This window comes from Xylona heveae (assembly GCF_001619985.1).
Source record: "Xylona heveae TC161 unplaced genomic scaffold L228scaffold_3, whole genome shotgun sequence".
Classification (NCBI taxonomy): Eukaryota; Fungi; Ascomycota; class Xylonomycetes; order Xylonales; family Xylonaceae; genus Xylona; species Xylona heveae.
Window position 1 is genome coordinate 303,405 of NW_017264195.1, and position 26,321 is coordinate 329,725.

Genomic DNA, 26,321 nt, shown 5'->3' on the forward strand with positions numbered 1-26,321 from the left:
AGCAACCTGTTTAAGTTGAGGGAACTTGTGGTCCGTTGAAGTCATGGCTAGAGCAGGGAACCGAGAGACGCTTGAATGCCTCATCAATCATGTTTTCCTTCCCCCAAAACTCCCAGGTGGTGAAGATCAGCTTGGGTGGGAGGCTACGTTGACTGAGCTTCTGGCTGCATCCTTAGGGGAATTTCGAGATCTTGTCTCAGGGGATGACAGCACATGCCTCAATTTGGCGACCCACGCTATCGAGCGCTTCATTATGTTGACAGACCCAAGCGGTCACATACGCGAAGACGTACTCAAGGACAACTTCAGCCAAACCACAATGAAAGGTCAACCACGAGCACCGTCTCCCTGGTCAGACAGTCAGCTAATAATTTATTAGAGATGGTGATCCCACTGCATGTTAGAGCGCAGAATGCAGGCATAATTATCCGGAGCGAAGCCAAAACGATCTACGTTGAATCTTTTGAGCTTTCTGCTCTTAATGTGGATGTTATGACGACCAAAGGTCGACTCCGGCGCTACTTTCCGGAGACGGCTGTGTCTATTCCGCAAAACACTTTCGCTGTAGACGATTTTCAGACAGCTCTCGCTGCAATGATCTCAAAAATGAGCCACCAAGCTGTGGTGGAGTCGAAGCCAAGAGTTAGAAAGGCAAGACAATCTCATGCAGAAGACCGCGACACGACCAATCCGTGCCTTGTGACCCAACTCCTTAGCGCTATTTTGCGACCCCATGGTGACCTCGCGCAGGTGTCCGGGCTTTGGAAGAATACTCGCGACGAAGTCGTGTATAGTGCGGGAAATCGGCTACCGTGGCGGAGGTCTCCGACCTGGCTGCTTCTTCGAATCGTTCTACAGCTGACACTGGCTCGGGCATGCCAAGGCACTATAGGCGATGGGCTCTACAAGAGATTCATGGTCTTCTTCATATCCATTATCATCAAGCATGCCTTATCTCGTGAGCTTGATACCGAAACTATCTTCATCATGAACGCTAAGCTGGCCCGCCGTATCCGGAAGCTGGATATCGAAGAAACCGAGCCTTGGATGGTGGTCGTTCATGAAACTATACGGCAAGCTACTTCGCGTCTTAATGAACGGTGGACGACAGTCATCGAGTCCCAGGAGCAAAAATTGGACATGTCGGTTATCGTATCACCAGATATAGAAAAGAATCTAGATATCAGCCTGCCGAAGCTCGATGTTTTCATTGGCGAAGTCTCTTCGCGGACTCCTCTCTTATCTGGCAGATGTTTTATCCCTACCTCTCAGATCCTCCGATTCCCGCCTGATAATCTTCCGTGTCCCAGGCAAATTCCTACTACCGGTTGTTATCAACTACTCAATATTGCCGCATTTGAGCACTGGGTAGCTAAAAATCTCGAAACTTGGATCAGTACTCATCTCAATGACTCAGACACGTGCTCCCTGATCAAGGGTACCTTGGAGGCATACCACGCGGTGGCTATTCAGTTGTATGGAGATATGCCTGAAGGGTTGTCGGTGATGATACTCACAATCCTTGAGCTTTGGGTTGCCTGCGATAAGTCGGCTGTTGCAACTTATCCTATGTTGGCTGAGTACGATCCTGAAGTATCTAGCGAAGTTTGTGGATCTTTACTGCTTCGATTTCATAAGGATATGAAAAGACTTTCAACTGTTGAGCAATACATTCTGCTGCGTGGCAGAAGCGCGTTCCGTAAGCAGATATTCACCAGTTTTGGCACGCAATCAGCATTCTCTGTCCGGTACTTTGGCTCTTCTCGTGCACATCAGGAACGCATGTCTGCTATTGAGAAGCAAGCACTTGAAGATCGGCAAAGAAAGTGCAAAGAACTCGAGCGGCTTAAAGAGAGATACACAAAGTTGATGGCGGAGTCTGTTTCCAAGCCACATGACTATATTGACCAGGTGGACAATTTTGGGGATCATATAACCGAGCATAGTCCATTCTGTTCCAAGTGCTCTCTTATAAGAAAGGCAGATCGGCTGACTATTGATGTTCACGAATGGCCCTTACCGATGTGCCACTTGGAGGCGCAGTCTACAGTGTTCGAGATGGATGTACCTATTGCCTTTAGTTCCTGGAGAGATTTAACTATCTTTTTGAGAGACAATGTCTTGGCCTATCAGAACATGACAGATAACAACCTTTTTTATTGTGACTTGGATTCTTACCGAGGACTATTTTCTTCCTCTAGAACCTCTTTGCAACGAATTGTCCTTGCGTCCAAGACTAAACCGCATACGGCCACTCATCGATGTTCAAAGTCAATCGCTGTCACCGAAGAAGCTGACGTTTTTTTACAAAACGGATTACAATGGAGTTATTTTGACAAATGTAAGAATGGGTTCCTTGCAGAAGCAACGTTAAGTGAGCAAGTCTCTGAAAACTGCACTTTCTCTATCACGCCTATCCTTCGAAGCTTCCTGAGGCGACCTTGGGGAAAGCCGGACGGACCACAGCCAAACTGTGTGGTGGCCAAGCAGGCTGATTGTCCTGATAATCTATCTGTTGATGAATTCAAAGCCTTGTGCTTACTCCCTTTGGGCCACAAGATCCAGTGGGAGAACCTTCTGATTCAATTAGCTATGCCTTCAGTTGACTGGCGAAAGTTGGAAACCGTCATCTTTGCCTGGCAGATCTCTCATCAAACCGGGCCTCCATCTAACTCTGTACACAGAGCTTCCCATAAGGTTCTTGAGGACGATAAGTTTGTATTCAAGTTTTGTACATATCTAGCACAGTCCTTTACTAGGCTCAAGGAGAACTGGGAATCTTCAGGAGCGGTCGGGGCTTTTGTTATCTTGGCAACCCGACTTTTATCACTTGGGTCTCGCGAGAATTCGCACCGATACCTCAGCCTTCTCGGAGACTTTCGCCAAGCTTGTTCTAAATGGTTAATACCTCTGCGTCATGGCATGCTGACCACTAGAAGCGATGAGGAGAGATCAGAGTTCTGTCAGAGAACTCTTCAGACCGCTTTAATAGGTATTCAAACTTTCGATGTGGATGATATTTTCCTTTCGCAGCTACTTCAAAAACCTGGTCACGCTGCCGTTTTTATTGAATTCAGTATTGCTATCCGAGACACTGCACGCTGTGTCGAAGGGTCAGAACGAGCAAAAAGAACTGCCATTGACCTTGTATTTCTTGACGCTTTACTCCTGAGACATCGGCGCCTCGTTCTCCGTGCACGGACAGACTTGATCAACAATATCACATTAGGAGGAAGCCTTTGTCTGAATGACGCTATCCAAAAGCACTGGCAATCATACAGACCAAGAGATCAATGGGCAGTTGAAAGAGACTGCTGGCTCAGCATCAGCTCCTATAGCCAAGACAACGAATCGGCTCTTATGGTTCACTTTAACGTTGTCACAGCTGAGCTGCTTGTCAACGGTCTCCCTCTATCCCGACTTCCTCTGGAATACGAAAATCATGAAACTTACCGTATACTCCTTGGACAAAGCCCAATTGAAGTCGTACCCAGCGCGGAGCCAGGGATGAGATTTTCATCCAACCACATTCTGCATGAGCACCAACTCCATTTCTTTCTGAAAAAGGATCTTCTTGTTCGTGCCTCAAAGCATGGACATTTTTGGGATTACGTTCCTCCACGAGTCTTCGGGTCGAGCTTGCCGATGAAATTTACCGAGGATTATGTCCACTGGTACGATGTTAGGAATGATGTCGTCGAATTCCGGCCCAAGGCTAGCCCTTGGTTATCACCACAATCCACTTGGCGACTATCAAGGATTGGATCTGAATGGCGCCTACAACTTGACAATGTTCACTTACTCAATCCCTCGAAGTCTGTTGCTGTTTGGTTGTTGAGAGTTTTTCAACCCCTCGAAAACATATCCGGCTTACATTTTTGCTACAATAAACAGACTCGTTTCCTCGAGATTGATATTCCCCGCCTTCAGCTTCAATTCGATGTCTCACCGGGCTCCCACTCCATCAAGTCACGCCAGTACAGAGACATGTGTGTGGACACCAGACAAGGTAGTGACACACTCATTGGATTGAAAAATAAGTTGTTCCTCCATAAAATTGGTGACCGTTGCACGCGGATGATTCTTATCCCTCATTGTATACCCCGTTGGCAGCGAATGATAATCTCGTCTTCTGTTCACCATGTCGCTGTGACGCTAGGATGCGATGCCAAACGGGTTCAGCCATACCATTTCGATAACCATCTTGGCCGCTTGGTGGGAAATGGGAGTTTACAAAGCAAGCTTTTCCTCGCAGAGCTGCACGCTCTGACTTCCAGTTGCCTGCCTGACCCCTTCACACGTAACACTGGTACTGAAGAGGCATTAACGATACTCCAGTCAGCTGGTGTGTGGTCATTCGATCGCTTTTCCGAGGAGAATCTTGATCTCCTTTGCCGACTTGCAAACCTCGCTCCCGGCCGAACTTACTATCCCCCACATCTTAAAGTTATGCAAGTGGTCGACTGGGATCCGAAGTTGAGCTATTTATCTCAGCATGGCTACTTTTTCAACGAAGTAAGCAAACTTTTTAGACAAGCTAAACAGACTGCGTTTCTCTTTTTGGACTCCATTGTACCTCCGGACTTGAATAAGGCCGATAGTCATCTTCTGGGACGTGACAACATCAGGTCGTCGACCTTTCGACTTGCGGGCTTCGGCGCTGAATCTTTCACGACAGAATTTGACAAGCAATATGTAGGATCAAGAGATGGCAATCAAGACTCTCTGCGCGCTATGCGTGCATCAGTGGTTGCTGCGAGCTTCATCAGCTCTAAAATGGATCTCCCTTTCACGCTGCCCAAGGATAGCGCTGCTTACCTCTACACGGTGCTTTCGACACAGAATTCGTCTTTTGGCGGCGAGACTAACATAGAAATGTCGAAACTCCAATACGACTCCTATTGGCTTAACGATCCGAAGCCAATGCTGCAAGAATTATGGCTTAGTATCCACCAAACGCTCAGTCAACACTTGGCATCTTCGAACCCGTATCGTTTGATGACATGGATGGCTACTATGGCCTTTTCCAAACATTCAGATGAGACGGTTCTAGCGGTGTTGGTGGGACTCACCCGCCTCGAGGCTCCGCGAAGGATCACGGTCCCGAAAGTAGAGCAATTGCACCTCACGGAAGGATTAAGTCCTAGCAGGGATAAAATTCGTTCTTTGGTCAACATTGAGGCAGTTTCTTTTGATCACACGAGCCAGGTCAACGGACCTCGCCTTCGCAGCGAAACAAACCGACAAGCATACTACCGGCGGCGAAAAGAATTCCTTTCAAGCCAGCAAAGTGTGCTTTCGAAAGCGGTTGATCTCATTTGCTCCCAATGGCCATCTTTGCAGCTTGATCAGTCTTTCGACGATTACTTCCGGAAATCAGCGGCTATCGCGCGCGTAGCAAATCAATTCCGGATTTGGAACCGCAACAAGGCTTTTCACGAGTACCTCGAGCGGATATGCTGTGCACTTTCCGGTGCCAGTGTCAAGTGCTTCACATTTGAACCTCCTAATTTTGCCAGAAGTCAATACCAAACGAGAAAGGTAGCTCGCTACATCACTTTTAACGATGTGCTCATGAGAGCTCCACTGCAAAGTATATCAGATGCCAGCGACCCTATCCCGCCACCAGACTTATTCAAAGCCACAGCCGCGCCAGAAAGCAATCGCATATCAGAATTATTGAAGATGCTGGATAGAACTGCTGAGTCACAGCAGGAGGTAAACTATGTCAAACAGCTTAAAGAAAGCGCGGACCACCTCCATGGACACTCCCAGCAGTATACCCCAAGCACTGCTACAGAACAGCGACAAAAGGAACTGGAAGCCTACTACAATTCGGCAAAAGCGCACTATAGCCGTACGTTGAACTTACTTTCTGGAGTACTGGGTGGGTATCAGGGTTCGTCAGAGTTCTCCAACCTCTCAACATCCTTTTCGATGATTGCAGACACATATCTCTGGCCACGGGTCTCTGCAAGATTAATCGTCTCACAGCTGAATCGACAAAACTGGAGGCACCTTACAGACATATTGAAGGAGACTGTTGTCGCTTTCGGCACTCACTTAACACAACTTCAGGCATCTGAGCGACTTGTACAACTCCAAAATCAGGAAGCAGATCTTCACAAGGAGATTTGCAGCCTCCAGCCTCGGACCTGGAATCCTCTTAAATATCCAGACACTTTATTGCTAGAAATTGAAGGCAATCTCAGAATGAGGGAGGCCCAGGAGGAGATTGCTTCGATGATGGGACATCCTCCTGGGAACAAGAACACAGTGATGCAGCTAAATATGGGCGAAGGAAAGTCTTCAGTCATTGTACCGGTCGTCGCAGCTTCACTTGCGGATACTTCCTGCCTTGTTCGAGTGATTGTCGCCAGGCCACAATCACGACAAATGTTTGAAATGCTTGTCGCTAAGCTTGGGGGACTAATCGGGAGACGCATTTACCACATGCCCTTCTCGAGATCTTTGAGACTGGGTGTAACTCAAGCAGACTTCCTCGGTACCTATTACGAGAAATGCAGACGTGATGGGGGTGTCTTGCTTTTGCAGCCAGAAAATATCCTTTCTTTCCAACTGATGGTTATTGAGACTACTATCAAGGGCGAGAGCACTCTAGCACAGAGCCTATTGAAGACCCAGCTCGCCTTCGACCAGTTCTCTCGCGACATCGTCGACGAGAGTGATGAAAACTTCTCTACCAAATTTGAACTTATCTACACTATGGGTCAGCAACGCCCAATAGACTTTGCTCCAGAGCGATGGATAATTATCCAGCATATACTTCGACTGGTTGCAAAAACCGCACTCCGGGTCAAGACAGAGTTGCCCGAATCACTAGAGATTGAAGATGCCGTCGATGGGCGCTACCCACGGATACGCTTTCTCGATGAGAAAGGTGCAACGATAGTACTAGGGCAGACAGTTACTCATCTGTGCGATGACGGGCCTGTGCCAGGATTTCCGATTGCTCAGCAATCGAAAGAGTCAAGGACCGCGCTGCAAGATTATATTTCCCAGCCGTCTCCAGCCGCCGAGATAGTCGCGAGGGTGGAGGAAGGAGAATTCTGGGCATTGGCAAGAGACAGTCTGCTACTCATCCGCGGTCTATTTTCTTCCGGTTTGCTCGCCTTTATTTTCGGCAAAAAACGATGGCGAGTGAATTATGGGTTGGACTCCACGCGGCGGCCGAGAACAAGGCTTGCAGTCCCATACCAAGCGAAAGATAAACCTTCTCTGCGGTCAGAGTTCAGTCATCCTGATGTTGTTATTTCCCTGACCTCTCTCGCATATTACTATAGGGGTTTGGACGACGAGGAGCTGCTTATCGCCTTTGACAAACTGTCCAGGTCTGATCAGGCTGATATGGAATACCAACTTTGGGTTGCTTCTGCACCAGGCCTTCCCCCTTCATTTCGCCACCTCCAAGGAATCAATCTTCGCGATACAGAGCAGTGCCGCAATGAGGTTTTTCCCAGTTTAAAATTTTCGAAAGGAGCCATCGACTACTTTCTTTCTCGAATTGTGTTCGTCAAAGAAATGAAGGAGTTCCCTGAGAAGCTATCCGCTTCCGGGTGGGATATCGGGCGGGTCAAGTGTCATCCTACAACAGGCTTCAGCGGTACGAATGACTCGCGGAATGTTCTGCCACTGGATGTCAAGCAACTTGATCTTGATAGCCAAAAGCATACCAATGCATTGGTTCTCGAGTATCTCTTGTGCATCGAAAACTCCGTCGAGCTCCTGAGCAAGGCGGGACATCATGGCACCGGTAGGGCCGAGAAGATGCTCGAATCGATAGTTCAGATGCCACACGAAGTAAGGGTCATTCTCGATGTGGGGGCTCAAATAGTTGAGATGACAAATGAAGAAGTGGCAAGGGCCTGGCTCAGCTTGGTACATGACCCCAGCAAGGCCCAGGCAGTGATTTTCTGCGATGATTCAGATAATCTTTGCGTATTAGACCGGAATGGACATGTAGAGCGTCTGCAAACATCACCTTTTGCAAAGCATCTTGGCGAATGCTTAGTCTACCTTGATGAAGCCCACACACGGGGCATAGACCTTCGGCTGCCGCAGGAATACCGCGCAGTGGTAACTCTTGGAACAAACGTGGTCAAGGACAGACTCGTTCAGGGTGAGTCACTTCGTCTAGTGTACAGATATTCTTTTGTTGACAAGATTCAGCATGCATGCGGATGAGAAAACTTGGATTTGGCCAATCAGTGGTATTCTTCGTCCCTAACGAGATAGAGACCAAAATTCGCAAATCCAAAGCTTCCAATGATGAACCTATTATGGTTGCCGATATCCTTGTATGGTCTATGCACGAAACCTGGGCGGATATCCTACACTCTATTCCTATCTGGGCAACTCAAGGGTGTACATTCATCAAACAGCAGGCTCTCTGGGCGCAAGCACTTGCGTCAGACCCTTTTGTTGCTCTGAACGATGGGTTAGCGAAAGAGTTTCTTGCTGATGAGGCACAGAGTCTGGAAAAAAGATACCGCCCTTGCAACCAAATCCCGTTTATAAAAAGCATAATATCCTCCCAAGATGACACACTACGTGGAATCATCCAGCGGTGTGGCGATTTTGAGAACTTGGATGTGAATGCGAGTTCTCTGCAGGAAGAACAAGAGCGGGAGTTGAGCCCAGAGATTGAGCACGAACGGCAAAAGGAGCTCGCACCCCCGGCTCAACCGTTAAAACATTATGTCCATCCGGCGGTCCGTCGTTTTGCGAAGACTGGGAAAATGGGCCATTGCAATAGCGCATTTATGTGGGCTTTCGAGGTTTTTGCTGACACTACCGCGGCGGCCCATTTTGATGTTCGTCGATGGCCTCGTGGTCTTCTAATCACGCGGGACTTTGCTCGCACGGTCGAAAAAACTAAATCTGAGAAGAGCTGTATGGATGATTACCAGCGAAATATTCAATGGGTTCTTACCAACACGACTTCGGACGACGGTAGTAATCACATGGTTGTGTTGAGTCCTTTCGAGGCTAATGCCTTACGAGATGAGATTGCCTCCTCCAGAAGTACAGTACTTCACATATACGCTCCCAGGCAAAATTTAGGGTTTCCTCCAATTGACGACTTGGATCTATATGCCATTCCGTCTTCATCCAGAAAGGACATTCCTCGTCGTCTTGTGATCGAGCTCAACCTTTTTGCTGGGCAATTGTATTTCAACTCGTTCAAGGAATACACAGAAGTGTGTGAATATCTTGGCCTGGCTTGGAAACCAGCAACACACGGGATGGTTGTAAAGAGTGACGGCTTCATTGTGCAGAATCATTACGGTATTCCTGGACATGCTGCTTGCTTTGAAGAGAGTCCAATTCCTTTTTTGAAGGCAGTTCTGATCAAGATTCGCCACAACACTGAGGGGATTGAGAACACACATCTAGGGAAAATTTTATACAGTGCCTTACTAACAGAGGATGAGTTTGAAAAATGAGAAATTAGTAGTTACCTTGGATTAAGAACCATGATGCCTGAAAACAATACTATGTATCTTTCTATATGTATCTACATGTCAGGATGCCTTGACATAGATCACTACAATCTCGAGAAGTGACATGCAGATATTCGCCCCACTAGTGACTTGGCCGAACACTTGAGGTACTTTCCATTTTGCCTTTAGGTACAAATAGGGTATTTTGTAGAAAAATAAAAGTTAAAAGTTTGTATATTCAATTAAGGATTCAAGTCTATAGAAGCATTGATGGTTCTAGTAGTAAAATTCATCGTTGCGATCGATGAGCCTCAGGATTAATTCCCAGTCGACGCATCTTTTTGGACTATTTTTTTTCTCTACTAATTTTTCCTAGTTTCCCGCGCCTTTGTGTCATTTCTTTGTTATATTAAAGATTGGATCTGTCTGTTTCCCTCTTGAATTTTTGTTTAAATCATAATTGGTCAGATTTCTTTCTTCGTAGAAGGACGAGAAAGGACGATATCGTCTTGGGCTGCATGCGATAATGTCACCACGGGTAAGCCAGTCCCATTGTAACGTTTTTATTATTGTATAGATTGGTTTAATTATTTTAAAAGTTTATATAATGCTTATCCTAGCATAATGCTTTTGCTACATTTCACCTTGAAAAGCTAATTCTTAGCCCTTTTTGTCTATGTAAAATTTCTTATTCAGATCCGTCGCAATGCAACCTGAATATTTATATCACATACTTCAAGAGTACAATTAGCCAGGCTTCTTCAACTTGTAAGAGAGATCTGTGCACTTACCGGTATAAAGAGGTATGGAACCTGCTTCTCATACTCCTTCCAGGCATCGCCGTACTTTCTCCTGCATTTGGTAATGTCTCTCATCGCACGATGACCGATCATAACGCAGAAGAAGACAGGATAAAACCAGGGAAATGGACTGTCGAACCCAGTTATCAAGGCCCAGGAGAGCGCAAAGAACATGTCACAACTGTAGTGGATTTTGCGCGCAAGACCATACCATCCGTCTGCCAAGATCCGATCATCGGTGTCTGTCTGGATAGCCTTGGGATTGTAAAGCTCTTGCCAAGGGAGTTGTGGAAATGTCTTGCGCTTGACAAAAGTTCCGCGCTCCATCATCCGGAACGAGTTCTTCTGCCCATTGGCAGTGTCCCAGACCCAGTAAACAAAAAGATAGGCAAAAAAGAATGCGGTAAGGGCATATTTATTCCATGCATATGTAGATGGGTCGCGATTGGCGAGATAGAGTGTGCAATGACAGTACGACATAGGCACACCAGCCATGTTCCAGAAAATCAACAGGAAACCCAGTTTTTCCTGGTACATATCCCAGGTGGTCGTGATGAGATGCTCACCCTTGGCGCAGGCATTGGCGTAAAGATAATGGGCCATAACAAGGAAAAGCACTTCGCCAGAAATGTAGCCGTACCGTTCATACTGACGTGCGGCGGCTGCGGAGCTCAAGCCAAAAAGGATGAACCACGGGATGCGGACTTCGTAGAACATTTTGAAGTCAAGAATGCCAAATAGACGGGGATTCAGCTCAGCTCCCATGAAGAAATCATAGATCGGATAACCAGTTATGCGGTGCTGAGTTCCACGGGCAAAAGCGGAGAAGTAGGCGTAGAAACTCACGAGGAATCCGGATATTATAGCGACAGACATAATGGGACCGAACTCGTCCAGAAAAGTGTAGATGGGAAACAAGCCAGTACCATGCAGAACAGCCATAACGAATATTGTCAAGTAGAAGCTGGAAAAAGCCGAGCAGTAATATTTCAGCTGTTTACCGCCCTCGTGAGCTAACGGCTTGCCGTAGCAAGTAAAGCCAGGCATATAGAGATAACACGCAGCCTCAAAAATGTAATAAATCCAATAGATGCGCCACGCCCGTAAGTGGGGGAAGGCGCCCGTGTACACAAGGTGCAGCATGTGGGATCCAAAATCCGACCATGACTGGTCTTGTCGTGGGAGAGGCAGCTTTCCGTCGTAATAAGTGGCCCCAATCCACATATAGTACATCAGCAAAGGGAAACCGGTCATGAGAGCCAAGTTGCCAAGTGAGCCGCCAAACTCAAAGTGTCCAGAGTAGTCGACTTTGGGGTCCATTCCTGGACGCCAGCCGCCACTGATGTGTTCCTTTGCAAAATCATCAATTGATCCATCTTTGATATCGGCGGGCACAGTTTTGTCGTTCTCATCGCTGCCATTGAGAGCAGGAAAGTGAACCTGACGTCGCGATGAACGGTGGGCTGACATCGGAATTGGCCGTCCAAAAATTCCTCTCTTCTCTTTGTAAAAAATAGAATCATCAGCTCCGGCTTCTGGAAAATGCGATGTACTGTTATACTGCAACAGACTTACATGTTATCGTTTGTGTTTCTTCGTCCAACTGCTACAAGTTGACTTACGGGAGGTGTACAGCATACCTACCTACGGGAGGTAGACAGAAAGTGAGATACCTTAATAAGTAAGCAAGCCCCTGAGTTTGTGCGATTTCGCCTAAAGATACAGTTACGGACTTTCGGTACAATAATTATACCGTAATCACTCCAATTTACAGTGACAGAGACTTTTATATTAAGATTATGTTTGGGGGCCGGTCTTGGCTCGGTAAGTCCGCTACGGGGGGCTGGCGAACCCTTCCGCCCTACGGCCCGCGCCACTTAAGTAGACTTTAGCGCGTTGTCACCTACACGTGGCTATAGAGTACCATAAGGTAGTCGACGTGATAAGGGACACCTGACAGCGACCTCACGTTTCTCGATTCGGATAGCTCCATGCTGCACCAGGGCGTTACTTCTGGATTCGGAGAACTCTGGGCCAAGGATAGTTTGCCTTTACCGGCAGAGAACGGGACGGTGCAGGACTATATGCCTGCAGTCATGGTCATGCGCATCCTTGCTAATAAAACAACCATATTCCGTCAACCAGTCTGGTCACTCAGTAAAGACTCAGCCCAGATCAAGTATTAAAGACGAGTTAAGCTTATCTAAGCTCTCACGAGCATAAAAGCTCCAAATTAGAAATTCGAGCGTGGGTCGGATGCTGTCTCGGTAATACGCTATAATTTGGCAAGCCTGGACCATCTTTCAGCGTGTTGGCTGTGAGACTAACATTTCGTATAGATTGTAAAAGGTGCTGTCTTCAATACAAAAATATCGGGCTTGGCCTTGGCAGTCATCAGTCATTCGTCATGAATTCTTCAGGGCTTGCTCGGCAGCTTCTCTTTCGCTGCAACGCTTTGATGTTTGAAACATGACACGTGAAACGGATGACCACCTTGAAAATTTGCACCAATTAAGCTGTTGGTTTACCCAGGTCCAGCGATGAAAAAAGGGTCACTCAGAAAAGTTTCGCAAAACATCTCAGCCCTCCAAGGCCCTTCAAGGAAATGCCTCAGTTCGAGACCCGGCCAGGGCCATGAGGTCTAAGCTTTACAGCTCCCAGTTGGCATATTCGATCCAACTCTATACTTCCAAAAATGTAATTTCAGATACACACCACCAACATTTGATGATGACTCTGACGGGTCTTCTCAGCTTCTACAGAACAGACAGGAAGCGCTATAAAAGACCGAGCTGCTGGCGTAGCTCGAGACGACCAGAATGGTGACCATCAGCTTGTGCATGCCTAATTCCCTACATCCTGATTTGGCATATTCAGAAATCTTCCGGGAACAGTATTCGAATGCGCTGCAACGTTGGTCATGATGGAAATCTGGATTTGGCTTCTCGTCGCCCTCTCGATAGCGTTGTGCCCTATCATATACAACGTCTTCTTCCATCCACTACGAAGATTTCCGGGGCCACGTATGGCCGGTGCCACATCTTGGTGGAAAGCATACAAGGAAGTATTTCAACAAGAGACTTTGGCTCAGTTATTATTCGATCTTCATAGAAAACATGGTGAGATTTGCCACAAATAATGTCAAAGGGACGTTATACTGATTATGCAGGCGACATTGTTCGAATAGGTCCGAATGAGGTGAGCGTTTTGAATATTAATCTGGTATCCTCGATATCTAATTGGTAAAGCTCCATTTTGGCAAGCCTTCTGCATTCCACGATATCTACCATGGCACGAACAGATGGGACAAGGACGAAGGCCTGTACCGGACCCCTGGGGTACGCTCAGGCTCGTTTGTCTTCCTCAAGTATAAAGACGCAAAGGAACGAAGGGAAGTACTTCAACCGATGTTCTCTAAGAGATCCATTCAAAACGTTGAAGGGCTAGTATGGCGGAATGTAAGCAAATATACTTGTGAACTAGACATGATACAGACGCTAAACAAAGACATCAGGCAAATCGACTGGCGACAGCGGTAACCAAAGCCAACGCGGAAAATTGCTCGATTGACTTGCTATATGCGTTCCGCTCCTTTACACTTGACACGATCATGTATTTCACTTTTGGAAACTGTGTGGACGCCTTAGACGCGCAGGCATTTTCAGATCCCTTGATAGTCGCAATGGACGCAAGTCTGCGAGCCCTCCCAATACTGAAGAATTTCCCACTTATACGGAAGGTCGCATATTCTCTGCCACCGTCATTAATCATGAAGACGTTGCCGGATGCAGAGAGACTCGCTCCAAGAATTTACCGTGTACGGGCGATTATCGAAGAGCAGCTACAAAAGGTACTGGATAACCCTGAAAAGCTTGATGAAGCATTGCACCAGACAATCTTTCACCGAATGTTAGACCCGAACGCCCACAGGAGCAAAGTCGTTCCTGACTCTGTAAAACTCCATGACGAAGGCTTAACGCTGGTTTTTGCCGGCGCCAACACAGTCGCTGATACATTATTAATGGGCCATTGGAATTTACTCAACCAACCTGACTTAGTGGCTCGACTAAAGGCCGAGGTGTTTTCTGTGTGGCCAGATCTCGAAGCTCAACCCAACCTTAAAGATCTTGAAGCACTGCCGCTTTTGACAGCAACTATAAAAGAGTCTCTGCGACACATCCCGTCGGGAGTGTCCCTGACACGTGTGGTCCCACCGACAGGGGCTGTTATATCTGGACAAACCATTCCTGGAGGTACCACGGTCGGCATGGCAATACTCCACGTTCATCAATCCGAGGAAATTTTCGAAGACGCACTTAGTTTCAAACCGGAACGCTGGCTTGGAGAAGATGCGAAGCAGCTGGAACAGTGGCTGGTGCCTTTTAGTCGCGGACCGAGAATGTGCTTTGGTGTCAACTTGGCCTGGTGCGAATTATACATTGCCTTTGCGACACTGATTCGCCGGTTTGATATGGCTCTAGACGGGACCACAGCTGCTGACATGGAGTGGAGAGAGTGCATTGCTGCATATTATCCAAACAGGCATTTGCATGCATGGTGCCAGCCAGTTGAATGCTGAGGCACTCTTGTTCTTTACTTCTAGTCTTGTATCTAACGAATCGCAATTATGCTTATGTCGACTACATACGGCCACGTTCCAATTTTCTTTGAGCCTCGTTCTACCTGAAGCAAGAAACATGTATTGTAACACGTCCTATTGTAGGTTCCTGACCTATCATTCTGGATCAGCCTTAGCGATCCACTAGTTAGTGCGCATCCTCAGTGCTTTTTGGCTCTTGATTCAAGCACTAAAATAGAACATATTTCATGTAGCAGCCCTCTCTCGGCCTTATTTCCCATGCATGCACTTCATAGGATCGTTTCTTGTGAGTTGAGCCAAAGATATGGATTCCAAACAGTCGTCGAATCGTGTACTGTTGTAACGACATCAAATCTTCAACAAGCGTTGGTGGTTTAGTGGTAAAATTCGTCGTTGCCATCGACGAGCCCCGGGTTCGATTCCCGGTCGACGCATTGATTCATTTCTTTTTTGTTTTTCGTATCAATTGCTTTACTTTTTTTTCCCCCCTTGCGTTCTTTGATTTTTTATTCTTGATATTTTCTCTCATTCGTTTTTTCTCCGTAAGTCAGGTCTGATCTCATTGGTCATGTGTCGGGTGAAGCATGGACCTTTGTTGGAAGATGAGAGACGTCTAGACGAGTTTGTCGTCGGTGATCTAATGGGGCTGTACCCACTTGGTAATATCATTCATTTTGATGACCAGATGAGAGGCCCTTCAAGGCGATGTACAATGTGTACTCTTCTTTTTTCTTTTTTCTTATTCTTTTTTTTTGAAATTACATTGCCTCGAAATTCACGTGGAGCTCTAGAGGATTTAGGCGGGCACGGTAAGGCCGAGTTCTTTATTTTCGAACCCTTTATGCTTGAACAACCGAGAGGTAGTTTATGGTAGGGTATTTGGCCCTTTAGGTAAAGCGCTGGAATACTTCGCGCTAATTTCCATTGTAGGACGGTTTTGCCTGCTGGAGGATAGCTGAACGTCAATACATTTAGCGAGGAAACGGGTGAAAGCGGCGTCACTGCGCGGGTGACTTTGACGCTAATTAGTGGGCTTGTAAGTATTGATTTTCACTAGCCGCTTTCGTTATTTTTTGTTTGGTCGTATATCAACAAAGAAACACGAATTCAGAACTCAAAATTGTGAGGGAAAGGGGTGAGGATTCCATTTTGCAGTGGACTAAAAATGCTAGTATGGATGAGTATCTTACCATCTAAATGCTTACCATATCTCGCTAATTATATAGAATTCTGGAAAGTTTCACAATGTCTTTCGAGCAGAAATCTGGCATAGTGGGCAACCAAGATTCACGTCCTTTTTTATGAAATCGGAGTCTGTGTCTGCTTCCTGTCAGACAACCACCCCATACTAATTTGTTGTTTTCTTTGTTACTCCGTTTTTGGTGGCTCTTATGTACTTTCTATGCCACTTCGAAGCTGTTCCATCACCATCACTTCTTTCATGACATGAATTTTAGAGAGAGTCTTTCTTTTCCGCTTCAACTTGATTCCCTATCAAAGACTAAGCATCATCTCCATCAGGAAAATCCCAGTATCCAAAGTTAAAATTTTGTCATGATTCCTCCAGAATATAGAATCTCACCTGTGTCTCAATGTCTCTTTGGCGACTCGAAAATCTCAACCACGATTGACTACGACGAACGCCGATGGTACACCATCACCGGCCCACTCAGCTATTTCGGCGAGGACGGAGAAAAGGAAATTGGAGTACTTAAACGTTATATTGACCAACTTAGCCCCAACGTTTGTGTAATTAGAGTGGACGAAAATGGCTTGCTAGTCACAGTGTCGTCAGACCCCAGAGATGATCCTACTTTCACGCCGGAATACCCACGTTACTTAACAGCAGCATCCTTACAGAATTACTCTACTGTCAAATTATCACAGCTCTCTGAACTGGATCGTATAGGGCCGTCGGTTGACTTGACGAGCTACCTCGACGAGAAGGGCGTTACAAAAAAGGTAGTATTCAAATACGCCATGACACCGCACGGTTTGGCACGTATTTGGAGAGAAATGCACCTGTTCAAGAGCCTTCCAACGCACCCAAACATCATCGCTTTCGATCGTATCGTTGTCGATGATATTGAATCGCGGATCCTAGGCTTCGCCACCATCTACGTGCCCGGAGGAACTCTCGACGATAACAGAAGTCGAGTTTTCCGACTAGAGTGGCTGCAGCAACTCACGGACACGGTGGACTACCTGAATCTGGAACTGGGCATCTTCCATGGAGATATTGCTCCGTGGAATCTTGTCATCCACCCGGAAACCGGCAAGATCCAACTCTTGGATTTTGAGCGTGGAGGCTGGCTTGCGCACAACGTCGGCCATGACGAGACCGATATCACTTGCCTGATATTTACTGTTTACGCCATCATCACTGAAGATTACCATTTCCGTGATATCCAGACCCACAACCGCGACCCGGAGACGGTGCAGTCCCTCGAAGAATGGCCGGTGATATGTGAACTCGATAGCGACGTTGGCTTGTTTCGGAAACATTTGGTTGATTGGGCTCAACGGCGGAAGACCGCGAATGTTCAGAGAAACAAATGGCCCAGACCCCTCATGGGGTTCCCAGAGACATTTAGGGGTCCAGGCCGGTCGTCACGCGCTTCAAGCGTTGTTGATACGCGCGAACTGCCTTGTGTATGTGGGGAAGACCCTTTTAAGAAAATGACCAAGGAACTGGAGCCCAAGGAACAATTTATCTCTTGGAGGCGTCCTCGGCAACAGCGTATGACTGAGACGCCCCCAAGAGGCATCAAGCGTAAAGCCGCTTGCCAGGATTTCTTGAACAGCCCCTCTTAGAGCTTGAACTGTGGACCGCATTGCACTTCAAAGATATCGGAACGATTCCAGTGCAGCAATTTTTCTTCATTATTCTTCATTATTTTGCATTTACGCCCGCAGGTTGAAACCTGGAATCCTATTCATTTTTGATAATTCACTTGTATAACCTACTCAGCAACAAAAAGCACCACTGTTATGACTTTGTCATTTATGCAATATTGTTAGATCTAGAAGATACACTATTCCAGTAAGAGGCAAGCATTGGATAAAACTCCTATTACTTAATTATGCTGCTCAGCCTGCTATGCACTCTACTCCAACGCATATTTATTTCTTCTCTTCCTGTGCGTTCTGCTGCTGAACCGTGTGAGGTTCAGCGCCCTGCTCCTTAGAACCACCTCGATTGATTGGCTTGAAACCTTGTTGCTCTGGTGTCGAAGCGTTCCACTTTTCGGAATCTTCCACAACATACGTCAGCATTATGAACGACTAAGGGATCCCTGGAGGCAAGTATCAAGGTAATGCTGGTTAGATAATGCGAATCAGCTCACCAAAGGGCTCAAACTTTGCCAACTCATCCCATCGTTTATTCTGAAGGTGATCCAGAGCGGCATGCGCAGTTCCTACAGGGAGATAGATGTCATGGTAGACGCCATTATCATCCGTGAATTCCATAGAATTTGGCGGTCTACTCCACAAGGGAAGGGGAATGTCCAGAGGTGATTTTTGAAGTTTGTTTTTGTCGTCCATGGTCCCAATACTTTGATGCCTCCAAATCTTGTTCGCACAGGTGAGAGCTGATATCGGAGCTTTGACTGTCAGAAAGGACTCGAAAGTAAAAATGTTGGTGCTGAAGCTCTTACAAAGCAGCTTTGTTCGCGAAGTAGAGTGGCTTGTTGTATAGTTAAGCTTGTGACCTCGACCCGCAAGTTAGCTAGTCTGCGGGGCGCATGCCGCCTCTGATTTATATCTAAACTTAGTCACATTATCGCTCTGGGTGCAAGGGTGCCCTGGGGGCAATTGGGCACCTACGCGGGCCCTGTCATTAATGAATGCCCTGGAGGCTGGACCTAGCTAGGTAGGTATAGTAGTCCACAATGCAAACATACCACATATTGATATAGAATAGGATAGATACGAGGTCAGCTGGGCGCTTCTCAGGAGATTCGCCCCCCATCGTCCCGCATCCGACAAACGCTTGGGCACGGCTTAAATGGGCGCTTAACCAGACGACATCCGCTCACCGGATAACTCAGGGGCATCATTTTAAATGCTTCTATTGATTTTTGGAACCACCGTTGAAAGATTTGGTCATATTTGAAGAGTACATATTTTAAAGAGATTTTTGTTATATATACGAGGCCGGGTTTCGAAACTGTGACAAAAAAAAAAAAAAATAAGATGATGGATGTATTAGCTGGCAGCTATCTAAAAGAGGAGGCGGAGAAATGCAGTGGAAAGACAATCACGAAGCTATGATTTAGCAGACCGCACACATTGAGTCAAAATGAGAGTGATAGCCAATTCCGTTCTGCTTTACGGAGCTTGCAATATCCTTGGCGCAGTGATAAGGTTGATAACAGCACTTGCTGCTCTGAATTCCATCAACGTATAGTGTTTATTTGAAGGGTGATACCCTGGTGCCTTACATTGACTATACGACTCCAGGTTGCTTTAGGGAAATTGAGGCGGGGTGGGCCCACGACGCCGGTGGGCCCACTTGGTGGCAAACTCCTCATCATTCAACCCCAGCACGTCGGCAACTATCGCCTCCATCTCTGGCCCGATAATGTCGTAGTCATTTCCACCGACCTCAGCAACCCTTGACACTGCCGGTTGAAGTTCAGTCGTAGAGGAACTTGGGCCACACTCTCCATCTGCTGTGGGGTCAGTTCAGACCAACATGTCAACGGGACCAGTGCTCTATGCTTTCACCGATGGAGAGATGCTCCATGATGGAGATACACCACAGCACTGGTATGAGTGACGATTCTTACCTTTTACTCCATCCACTATGCACTTTGAATCAGATGCATATTCATTTGTCCACAGGTTAGCCACTGCGAGTCCGGCGGCAGAAAATATAAGAAAAAGACGGAGGCTGAACTGCATATTGAATATGAGCGGTAGGGCAATTAGCAAGACAATAAGTGTGAAGGTGATGATTATATTAGGAAAATCGGATCTGCTACTTCAGCGAATCTGCGATCTTGGTGAGAACCTGATGGGAAATGAGAACCTTTTTTTTGCCTCGAGCGGCTGAGGCATTATATAGTAAATCCAATACGAAGGCACATCGGCAGAACCGCTCTTTCGGAGCATGTTGATGCAGCATTACGCCATACAGTCGGTTCAGTTTGCGGCACGGTCAGCGTTGGGCCCTGCAGTATCTTGGCACGTGGTGCTGGAACGGCAGCATTATGCAGCATGGGTTCAAGACAGAAGCAGGGCTGGCCCGGTCCAGAACTCATTCGTCTGATTTATACTGCAAGGTAAAGGTAGTCGAGAATTACATGTCATGTCAGCACGGGACCAAAAAAATCTATACTTGAGTACAACTAGGAAAATACATTTTTGGGTTTACATTCAAGATGTCAACGGAGGAACGTTCCTTTTAATGTATTTTGGGAAACTTCACTGCCTTTGTCGAAATTTTTGTAACTAGTAATCATTATGTGTTCCAGAGAGATATTGGACAGCCAAGGCCCAGAGCAGATGGAACGTGGGAAGACCTTTGTTAGTACGACAGCTTACCTGTAAGACAAAAGCTGGCTTGTATCCAACCCTAAACAACCTTTCCATTTTCGGGAGCGAAAATAAAAAAGAAAAGGAAGAAAAAAGAAAAAGTATTCTGGCTCCTGCATCGATTTCCCCTACCTGCACGTCGATTGCATCCTTATTTTCAGCCACTCAAACCAAGCAATTGCGTAGTCCTCAAACCCGATCTTTCCCAGCGATTGCTGAACCATGCTCCTCCACTCCGATGGATCTTCCACATCCCCGGATAGATCCATTCCCATGCAGAGCCGAAATTTAGTCCTAACCCAACCCTTTGGAAAGAAACCCGCGTTCTCCCAGTCAATGATACCAATGGTTCCATGCTGTGGTTTTGTTTCCACAATAATGTTGGTTGGACCGAGGTCGGCGTGATAGAACACGAATTCAGAACAGTTCATGCCCATGCCTTGGCATGTCTTTGACAACTTTTCGGGATCAAAATCCTCTGGTTGCTCCCCATTGGCAAGAAAGTATTCCGGAAGACGTTTGCCATCCACACCAACTAGTCTGTCGTGTTTGAGAGTAGCAAGGTAATTGCAGATACCTGCTATCGCATCAACATATTTCTGTCGCCAGTAGCTATCAAGAGTAGGCCAAGCTTCTGCCAGAGTCCGCCCAGGAAGTCTTCGAATAATGCAAATGCTCCGGTCTTCAATTTGTACAGAATATATGACTTTTGGGGCGGTGAATTTCCTGTCAACAATCTTGTCCACGAAATCAAGTGTCTGTCGTTCAGAAGTGACGCCTTCAACAAGTCGTTTTACCTTGCAGAACGTGTTACTACCAATGGTCCAGACTGCAGAAGCATTTGCGACATCGTGACATAGTACAATGTGAGGGTCGTCCGGAGCGAGCTCCGTGACTTTCGTTGTCAATGAAGGGTCTGGATTTAGTGTAAAGCGGTAGGACGAGCCTTCAAGATCATCATCCCAACAGCCGCCCGTTGGGTATGGAAGACGTTCGCAAAGCAGTTAACCACCGATGAGCCAGCTATTAGCATTCACGCTCTGAATGGATTGGTTGATGGGCTTGGCCATGGCGAAAGGAACGGCTTGGTCGGAACAGAAAAGAGTCAAAATCGACAACTATGAGAGATCAATACAGACTTGTTCACTGGTTGGGGATATTTCGTAAATCAGAGATTGAGGGTCGTATCTTGCACATAAAAATACTCCAAACGGAATCATAGAGGACCGGTGACGAGCAAAAGGTAAATTAATCTGCAAGGTTGGTAAGTAGACAGTTATAGGTTAGATATCTTATAGAGGGAAAGTCGCTAAATGAGCGGCAGGATACGAAACCATCGATCGACAAACACTGTTTTATTGCTCTGGTATAGGCAGGCCACCATGGAAGCAGGTTCCCTTGGGTCCCTGCATTTCGGTCTCTTATTGTCCGACCCCATCCGTTTTTACTGAAGCCAAGTGGTTCAATGAGTTCCATTGGGCTACGGGGTAGAATAAAATAGAATGGAATATATATAGGAATAATCTGACAATTGTCATACCAGGCGTTGATGGTTTAGTGGTAAAATTCGTCGTTGCCATCGACGAGCCCCGGGTTCGATTCCCGGTCGACGCATTATCTTTTTGCTCCTTTTCACTTTGCGAACCCTCCCAGATAGATATATATTTTTTAATTTTCTTTCCTAATTATTTTTTCCTTTGTAAAGTTAGCATGCAAGAGCTACAACACTCCATTTACACCAACATGATAAATTGCTCTGGCGTGTTCTTTGGGGTTTACTGTAGCGAGCGGGGAGGGACAGTTATAGTTCCCACTGATCGTACGTACTGTTCAGCGATGAATCAGCCAAGCATTGCTAAGCTCTCGGCAGTCCGCCCAGTAACATTCCAATGATTTCTCACTGGAAAGCCAGGTTCCCGGCTGTTCTCAAATATATCTCCAAAACTACACACCAATACAGACTTACCAAAATTTATCCATTGAGGTATGGTACGCTATACAACAACAAGATATAGCACGGTTCAAGCTATTTTAGGTAAATTGTTTATTCGAACCTTGTAGATACAATTTTGTGACATTGAATCTAAAATTCTGCATCAATCTCCCGTGTCTGAAATTATGGGTCAATTGTTTACCGGATAGTTAATTGCGAGTTGGGCGGAAAATAGCTGCCGATTCAACTGAAGAGTACCGAGCTCAGGCCCATCATGGTTATTCAGTATCGGAAACCCGCCGAGACCGACGAAATGTTCGCTTGAAATCCACTAAAATATACCTACACACCAGCCTGGCCCTATCTTTGCTTGTAGCCAAATCGTTCACCATTTCTTGCGCATATTGTATTGCATTCAGAACACATTTTAATATCTTGTTCATCGCCTTTTGCCGATTCTTCAAACTGCACAGAGTCAGGACATTTGCTTTTGTTTTGTCCGTTCAATCTGCAACACTTTGGTTGCTACTCGTCTTGTACGTCTTACCCACTCTTTCCATTGTAAATGAGTAAATCCAGCTGGATTGGTTGCGGGATCTTCCAGTTTCTGTTGAACAAATGCTGTGAGGTATGATTTCATTTCTTTCTTTGTTATTCCTAGATCAGCCTGACGGAGTGTTGGATTTGTACCCGTATCTTGCATTTGTCCTTCTTTCTTGAAACTTCCATCAAGAGCAATCGTAGTAACTGGTTTGCAAAATGCTCCTTCTCGGTAGTGCTTCTCAAAAGTAATTGAGGTGCATGATCCATGATTTCTCGGGCAACATTAGGCCCAGATCATCTGCAATTAGTGACCCTTGCTTCCTACGCCAAGCATACATGGAGCATCCATGGCCATATCCTGCTACTGTGGCATAGCTGGTGAAATAAGCAGGAAATGCTTTTGAACAAGCGGGTCGATCTGTTATTCCCAAACCATGAAACATGTTCTCCAATCAAAAGTTTGCCTTGCAATATGCAATTGGTCGGTTGTTGAGGATCTCCCATGGTTTTTCAAAGACAGCATTGGTGGCCATGCTACCAATGAGCGTGAATGATCTCTTTTGGCGTCCAGTAACAAGTCAGAGCCAGCCTTTATCCAGAAACCTTGCTCCTTTGGCTTAGAAAACCTTTAGGTGTCTTAACTGTTGCATTTCTAACCTTTGAAAGCGGGCAGAATCCCAGAACTAACTCTCCAGGAACTTCCCAAAACATATATAAGAATTGCTCCTCGTAAAGACGTGTCTCCTTCTGGCACCAGTAACTTTCCCCAAGCTTCCTACAAATCTGTTAGACATCTCTACCACGGTTGAGAGAAGAGACAGAACCTTACGAGAAACTTTATTGTTGACATGAAGTCGTGCATGAGGTGAATGACTTAAAGGCGATGTGGAACGGACAAGATCACGTTATCTGTGTTTTGTGGTGGAACGAATCGGGTTTCCAAGGTCCCACGTTGGTGACATTTGACGGTCTTCCGTTTGAGAAACTCAGATATGATATTGGCATAGAAATGGCCCTTTTCTGGTAAACACGTTTCCAGCGGAGAGAATTCTGTTAGTAGTGTTTCGAACGGGCTGAACATCCCAGTCTTACTGCGGAGATACAACAAATGTACCAAGAAAGGAGAGGTACCTCTGCTAGAGGAATGTTGAGTTGGTAGGTCGGACTCTAATTCTGTTCATGGCTCTTGCAACGATGCCAAAAGCTGCGGCGTGTTAGGTCTTGCCATGGCGGACTGCAACTCAACCGGGCCGTATCTCCTGCACACAATTTCTTTATGGATGATGATGAACCTCTGACATTTCCACGCCAGATTGAAAAGAAACTGGTTCGCTTCAGCGGCCGTATAACCACCAATCAATAGATATGATCGAGTTATTATAGCTGACAATATCAATCATACACCCTGGACATACACTCTTCAGCTATTGAGGCAAACCGACCTTGCAGCCAGTCCTTTCCTCAATGTCCTTGACCAGATGTTTTATGTCCATAACGTATGTGACTCCTGGGTTATAAAACATGCTATTGCCAAGGAAGACCATTCCAACCAGACTACAAGTCATGTCATATACAAGAGCACCGGAGTCCCCTTCTTGCGCAAAAAGGCCGCCGCGTCCGGTGAAACAATATTCGATAGAATGAACAGTTTCGCCTTTGAGTAAACAGTCTGACCGCATCTCAGAAAATTCACCAATGCTAGCTTTGGATACGTTGCCCACTTGAAACACATATTCGGATGACTGAGAGCGGTTTCCAATCTTCGTTAATTTGTCTAGATGAATTGGCACAATCATTCGAGAATTGCACGGAAGATTGTCCCATGTCTCTCTGGATGGTAGCTGTTCTCAATTAGCATGATCTTCGGATTTGCAATTTAGAATTTGTCTATTATGTCTATACCTTGTTTGTACCAATTCGTTCTTGATCCACCTTGATCAACGCCCAGTCAAGTCTATGGCTTTCACCATTCCTTTTGTGACCAGAGCCACAGAACAGGTGTCCAAGTTTCCCATGCTCGTCCCACGCTTGAAGGCTTGCATCTTTCTCAAGAGTAAGTCGAATGGCGGTCTCCGACGCCTTCGGTGTGTTCCTCCTGCGCTCAATAGCGTAATCAATTTGTTTCAAATAGGAAAGATGTTCGTTTTTTCCCGGACACAATAGACCCACCTTCTTTCCATTTGCGTCTCCAGGATTCATGCCGTTGTCGTTATAACCTGTCATGCAGACGTCATTAACATATTTCGACCAGGAAATTATGTGAGTGATAAAGTAATATCTTAAAGAGAAGAAAGCACCCAGGATGACTTACGCTTTCTCACTTCACCGTCTGGAATTACATCTTCAACGACGTGCCAGCATGTGAGGCCGTAAATTCCGTAGGATTTCCTTTTCTTCTGATCGTCTTCCTTGAACAATTCAATATAACCACCCATTGTCCCATTTCCAGGAGACCCTGGTATATTGACACTGATACCTCGACCTAAGTTCACCGTTTTATCGTACATTGAGGAAGCATTCCCTTCAGAACGGCCGGAACTGTTTCCAGAGCAATCTCCCAGCCGCCACAGTGTCGCTCGTCTAAATTCAACCACAACGTATGGGAGTTCGTTCCGTCGACGTCGTTGGTACGTAATTATCCAGTGGAAGTGTTACAACTATAGTTGTCGAGTAAGTAGATGCTGGAGTAGAAGCAGGTCCCTTTCTGACTATATCTATGCAAGTCCATCCCGACCCCCGAAGGATTTCATGAACATCTTGCCGGATGGTGGGCCATATCCTATGAATTGCATCAGTGTCTGGGACAGGAGCAAGGTCAATTTCTTCAAGTGCCCGAGGGTCTATAATCTCCACAGTAACGTGTGGCAGATTCATATTGCATAAGAGCACGCGCATGTCATCCATGGCATGAAACCACTTGTTGTTATGTTCTCTTTCTGCAATCACACAGATTGTCGCGTGATTCTGGCGAATCTTTTCATATTTTGCGTTATAAAAGGGACGCCTGTCCAGGGAAGTAAAATGATGAACGTTCAGTTGATGGCTCAATAGTATGTCGTTTATCTTAGGCCGGATAGTAGACCACACCTCCCTTAGAGGCTCGTCCGGTTTCAGCGGACAGTCCATCAACGGGAGCCACGGAAGTGGACCGGGTGCGCCCTCTCTCAAAGGTTCCCAATGGACGACATCTCCGGTTGATAATTTAGCTTGGTATTCTCCAGGGTCTGACAGCTGGTTTGGAATTGTTTCTAGTGTAACCGAAAGCAGGTCCATTCTAGGAATTTGGAAAAGAAATTGGGCGAATAGTCAACTGATATCAGGGGCAATTCAAAGTTTTGAGTATAAAAGCATGAGTTCTAGTCTTTTTGTTAGAAAGGAGACAAATTGGTAGATGAAAAATTGAGATGTTCTAGATGACGGAGCAAAAAGAGACAAGCGGA

At 46.2% G+C, this 26,321-nt stretch overlaps 8 protein-coding genes and 2 non-coding genes across 10 annotated transcripts; 5 read left to right on the top strand and 5 right to left on the bottom strand.

Moving 5' to 3' along the window:
* The first annotated feature begins 79 nt into the window (after positions 1 to 79).
* Positions 80 to 9,505, top strand: L228DRAFT_218359 (hypothetical protein). Its single transcript, XM_018330184.1, has 3 exons — positions 80 to 326; positions 380 to 8,140; positions 8,191 to 9,505. The coding sequence occupies exons 1-3, from the start codon at positions 254 to 256 to the stop codon at positions 9,465 to 9,467; spliced, it is 9,111 nt and encodes a 3,036-aa protein (XP_018189583.1). The 5' UTR covers positions 80 to 253; the 3' UTR covers positions 9,468 to 9,505.
* Positions 9,506 to 10,156: 651 nt separating this feature from the next.
* Positions 10,157 to 12,000, bottom strand: L228DRAFT_281143 (ERG4/ERG24 ergosterol biosynthesis protein; the record flags this gene model as incomplete). The annotated part of the gene is made up of 3 exons (XM_018335868.1): positions 11,840 to 12,000; positions 10,256 to 11,766; positions 10,157 to 10,177 (listed from the first exon to the last, which is right to left on the bottom strand). Exons 2-3 carry the CDS (start codon positions 11,732 to 11,734, stop codon positions 10,157 to 10,159), a joined length of 1,500 nt encoding a protein of 499 aa, XP_018189584.1. The 5' UTR covers positions 11,735 to 11,766; positions 11,840 to 12,000.
* Positions 12,001 to 13,187: 1,187 nt separating this feature from the next.
* L228DRAFT_209561 (cytochrome P450) lies at positions 13,188 to 14,843 on the top strand (the record flags this gene model as incomplete). Its single annotated transcript, XM_018329817.1, has 4 exons — positions 13,188 to 13,383; positions 13,434 to 13,462; positions 13,513 to 13,722; positions 13,779 to 14,843. 4 exons carry the CDS (start codon positions 13,188 to 13,190, stop codon positions 14,841 to 14,843), a joined length of 1,500 nt encoding a protein of 499 aa, XP_018189585.1.
* Positions 14,844 to 15,227: 384 nt separating this feature from the next.
* L228DRAFT_t40 lies at positions 15,228 to 15,298 on the top strand. Its single transcript has one exon. It is a non-coding gene; the product is annotated as a tRNA-Gly (tRNA).
* Positions 15,299 to 16,418: 1,120 nt separating this feature from the next.
* L228DRAFT_255352 (hypothetical protein) lies at positions 16,419 to 17,911 on the top strand (the record flags this gene model as incomplete). The annotated part of the gene is made up of 2 exons (XM_018333882.1): positions 16,419 to 17,440; positions 17,836 to 17,911. 2 exons carry the CDS (start codon positions 16,419 to 16,421, stop codon positions 17,909 to 17,911), a joined length of 1,098 nt encoding a protein of 365 aa, XP_018189586.1.
* Positions 17,772 to 18,596, bottom strand: L228DRAFT_244896 (hypothetical protein). Its single transcript, XM_018332034.1, has 2 exons — positions 18,212 to 18,596; positions 17,772 to 18,118 (listed from the first exon to the last, which is right to left on the bottom strand). The coding sequence occupies exons 1-2, from the start codon at positions 18,408 to 18,410 to the stop codon at positions 17,988 to 17,990; spliced, it is 330 nt and encodes a 109-aa protein (XP_018189587.1). The 5' UTR covers positions 18,411 to 18,596; the 3' UTR covers positions 17,772 to 17,987.
* A 446-nt stretch (positions 18,597 to 19,042) lies between these two features.
* L228DRAFT_244897 (hypothetical protein) lies at positions 19,043 to 19,784 on the bottom strand. The gene is made up of 2 exons (XM_018332035.1): positions 19,658 to 19,784; positions 19,043 to 19,537 (listed from the first exon to the last, which is right to left on the bottom strand). Exons 1-2 carry the CDS (start codon positions 19,770 to 19,772, stop codon positions 19,335 to 19,337), a joined length of 318 nt encoding a protein of 105 aa, XP_018189588.1. The 5' UTR covers positions 19,773 to 19,784; the 3' UTR covers positions 19,043 to 19,334.
* Positions 19,785 to 20,182: 398 nt separating this feature from the next.
* L228DRAFT_281148 (hypothetical protein) lies at positions 20,183 to 21,475 on the bottom strand (the record flags this gene model as incomplete). Its single annotated transcript, XM_018335869.1, has 2 exons — positions 20,183 to 21,300; positions 21,415 to 21,475. 2 exons carry the CDS (start codon positions 21,473 to 21,475, stop codon positions 20,534 to 20,536), a joined length of 828 nt encoding a protein of 275 aa, XP_018189589.1. The 3' UTR covers positions 20,183 to 20,533.
* Positions 21,476 to 21,948: 473 nt separating this feature from the next.
* L228DRAFT_t41 lies at positions 21,949 to 22,019 on the top strand. Its single transcript has one exon. It is a non-coding gene; the product is annotated as a tRNA-Gly (tRNA).
* Positions 22,020 to 24,305: 2,286 nt separating this feature from the next.
* On the bottom strand, positions 24,306 to 25,316 carry L228DRAFT_237004 (hypothetical protein; the record flags this gene model as incomplete). The annotated part of the gene is made up of 3 exons (XM_018330889.1): positions 24,306 to 24,722; positions 24,784 to 25,097; positions 25,193 to 25,316. 3 exons carry the CDS (start codon positions 25,314 to 25,316, stop codon positions 24,306 to 24,308), a joined length of 855 nt encoding a protein of 284 aa, XP_018189590.1.
* Between the last annotated feature and the right edge of the window lie 1,005 nt (positions 25,317 to 26,321).